This window comes from Amphimedon queenslandica, unplaced genomic scaffold (genome assembly GCF_000090795.2).
Source record: "Amphimedon queenslandica unplaced genomic scaffold, v1.1 AMPQUscaffold_10675, whole genome shotgun sequence".
Lineage (NCBI taxonomy): Eukaryota > Metazoa > Porifera > Demospongiae > Haplosclerida > Niphatidae > Amphimedon > Amphimedon queenslandica.
The window spans coordinates 5,700-7,452 of record NW_003549070.1 but is presented as its reverse complement, the minus strand read 5'-3'; the positions used below and the strand labels follow the sequence as shown (position 1 = coordinate 7,452).

The window sequence follows — 1,753 nt, the reverse complement described above, 5'->3', positions numbered from 1 at the left end:
GAGGCACAACCTCTGGGACAAAAGAACCACTTGTGTAGATTACCTATGAGAAAGACAAAGAACTGTTTACATTACTACACAAATACAGGAACCTAATTATATTCATAGCTCAAAGTATGGGGCAACCCACGATAGTATTTCTGCTTTTGTCAACTATAAAAGGACACAAAGATTTCATTGAGAGTATGTGCTTCATTTCGTTCTTCTTTTAAGTTTTCTTACAATTTTTGAAAGGGACTAAGTCCCTGAAATTACTTTTAATCCAAAAACATAGTTAACTATAAAGTAGAGAAAGAAAGAGCAGGATTTACCTGTATAAAACTCTGCATTAATGTCCTCCACATTAATCTCCACTTGTCCTGGGGCGTGAGCTCCATCAATGATTACAGCCACACCGAACTCATGACATACAGATACTATCTCTTTAACTGGGAGCAACAGAGTACTGGGACTAGTAATGTGATCCACGATAGCAACATGGACGTCGGAATGAGACGAGAGATAGTCCCGATATCTCTGGACTACTTCAAACTTATCTTTGTACGGTGGATCAAGGTTGATGGTGTGAAGAACAAAGTGACCTTCAATTTCGCAGACTTTGTGTGCCGTGTGTCTTATTGCTTCGTAAGAAAGACCCGTTACCAAGAGGCCGGCTTTGGATTGCATTTTTAAGCCTAAGCTCCGTAGCGCAGCTGTAATGCCACCGGTAGCATTTTCTACAAATACTACATTTTCTGATGAAGAGGAACCGATTAGTTTCGAGACTGTTTCGGATCCTTTTGTAACGAGTAGCACAAAGTTGTATCTAAACCAATCATCCGGGCAGATCTCGAGCTCTTTCATCCGCTCCAGCCTTGCTTCATACACAGAGCGTGGGACAGAACCAAAGGAGCCGTGATTGAGATGAACTAGCTCCTTGCTTAGCTGGAATTCATCTCTAATCTCTGCTCCAAACAAACCTCCAGTTTCAGCCATTTTTATCTAATTAAATAAATCTAAATCACAGATTCATAGTTTTCCTTTAGCCCACACAGGCAGGAGTATAAATTATAAAAGCAATTTTTTAATGTCCTTAAAAACGATTGAATCTTTTTTACAGAAGCATAATAGCTCTAGCACAATAATAATAATAATAATGATAATAATAATAATAATAATAATAATAATAATAATAATAATACTCATAATCACATGTATTTCAATGACAGTGTTCATTCTGGTCCCTATTATTGACTCCAAATATGTGCTTCGTCTTTCCAAAAATGAAATACCCAATCCCGGCACCAAAGCAAACGGAGAGGAATAGCCATCCATTAAAAGTCATAGCAATGAACATTAAAATGTAGCCATACCCAACTTGAACCACATGAAGCAGGGACTGTATGATGTGCATGCTTAGACTAATGGAGAAGGACTTTACCCTACAAAGAGAAGAGAAGGAAACCACTCACTATAATCATATTATAAGTATTGTTTATATAAACAATGTCCAAAACTATCAGACACTGTCACATGGTACATGTCACTGTCACATGCCACAGAGTACAAACTACCACACAGCTGCTAATATTGGTGAGAATTATTGTAAAAAAAATTATAGGATTGGCGATTTAGTAGCCACGTGTCATTAAATAAAGCAAAATGGTGGATTGTATACTGGCAGTCATACTAATGTATATTAATGTACTATTTTATTTATTTATTTCCAGGTATACCTGTTTGATTTCTTTTCTGGATCTAACAGCTCCATTTT

At 37.0% G+C, this 1,753-nt stretch overlaps 2 protein-coding genes across 2 annotated transcripts in view; both read right to left on the bottom strand.

The window, feature by feature from the left end:
• Positions 1 to 7: 7 nt before the first annotated feature.
• LOC100642116 (putative L-cysteine desulfhydrase 2) lies at positions 8 to 1,198 on the bottom strand (the record flags this gene model as incomplete). Its single annotated transcript, XM_003391100.2, has 2 exons — positions 312 to 1,198; positions 8 to 43 (listed from the first exon to the last, which is right to left on the bottom strand). Coding segments are annotated over exons 1-2 (700 nt in total), but the record flags the coding sequence as incomplete, so codon positions are not given.
• A 218-nt stretch (positions 1,199 to 1,416) lies between these two features.
• Positions 1,417 to 1,753, bottom strand: part of LOC109589961 (uncharacterized) — a 5,463-nt gene continuing 5,126 nt past the window's right edge. Inside the window, exon 6 of the mRNA XM_020005931.1 lies at positions 1,417 to 1,421. Within this exon, the coding sequence (XP_019861490.1) occupies positions 1,417 to 1,421 (5 nt within the window). The remainder of the gene's footprint in view (positions 1,422 to 1,753) is intronic.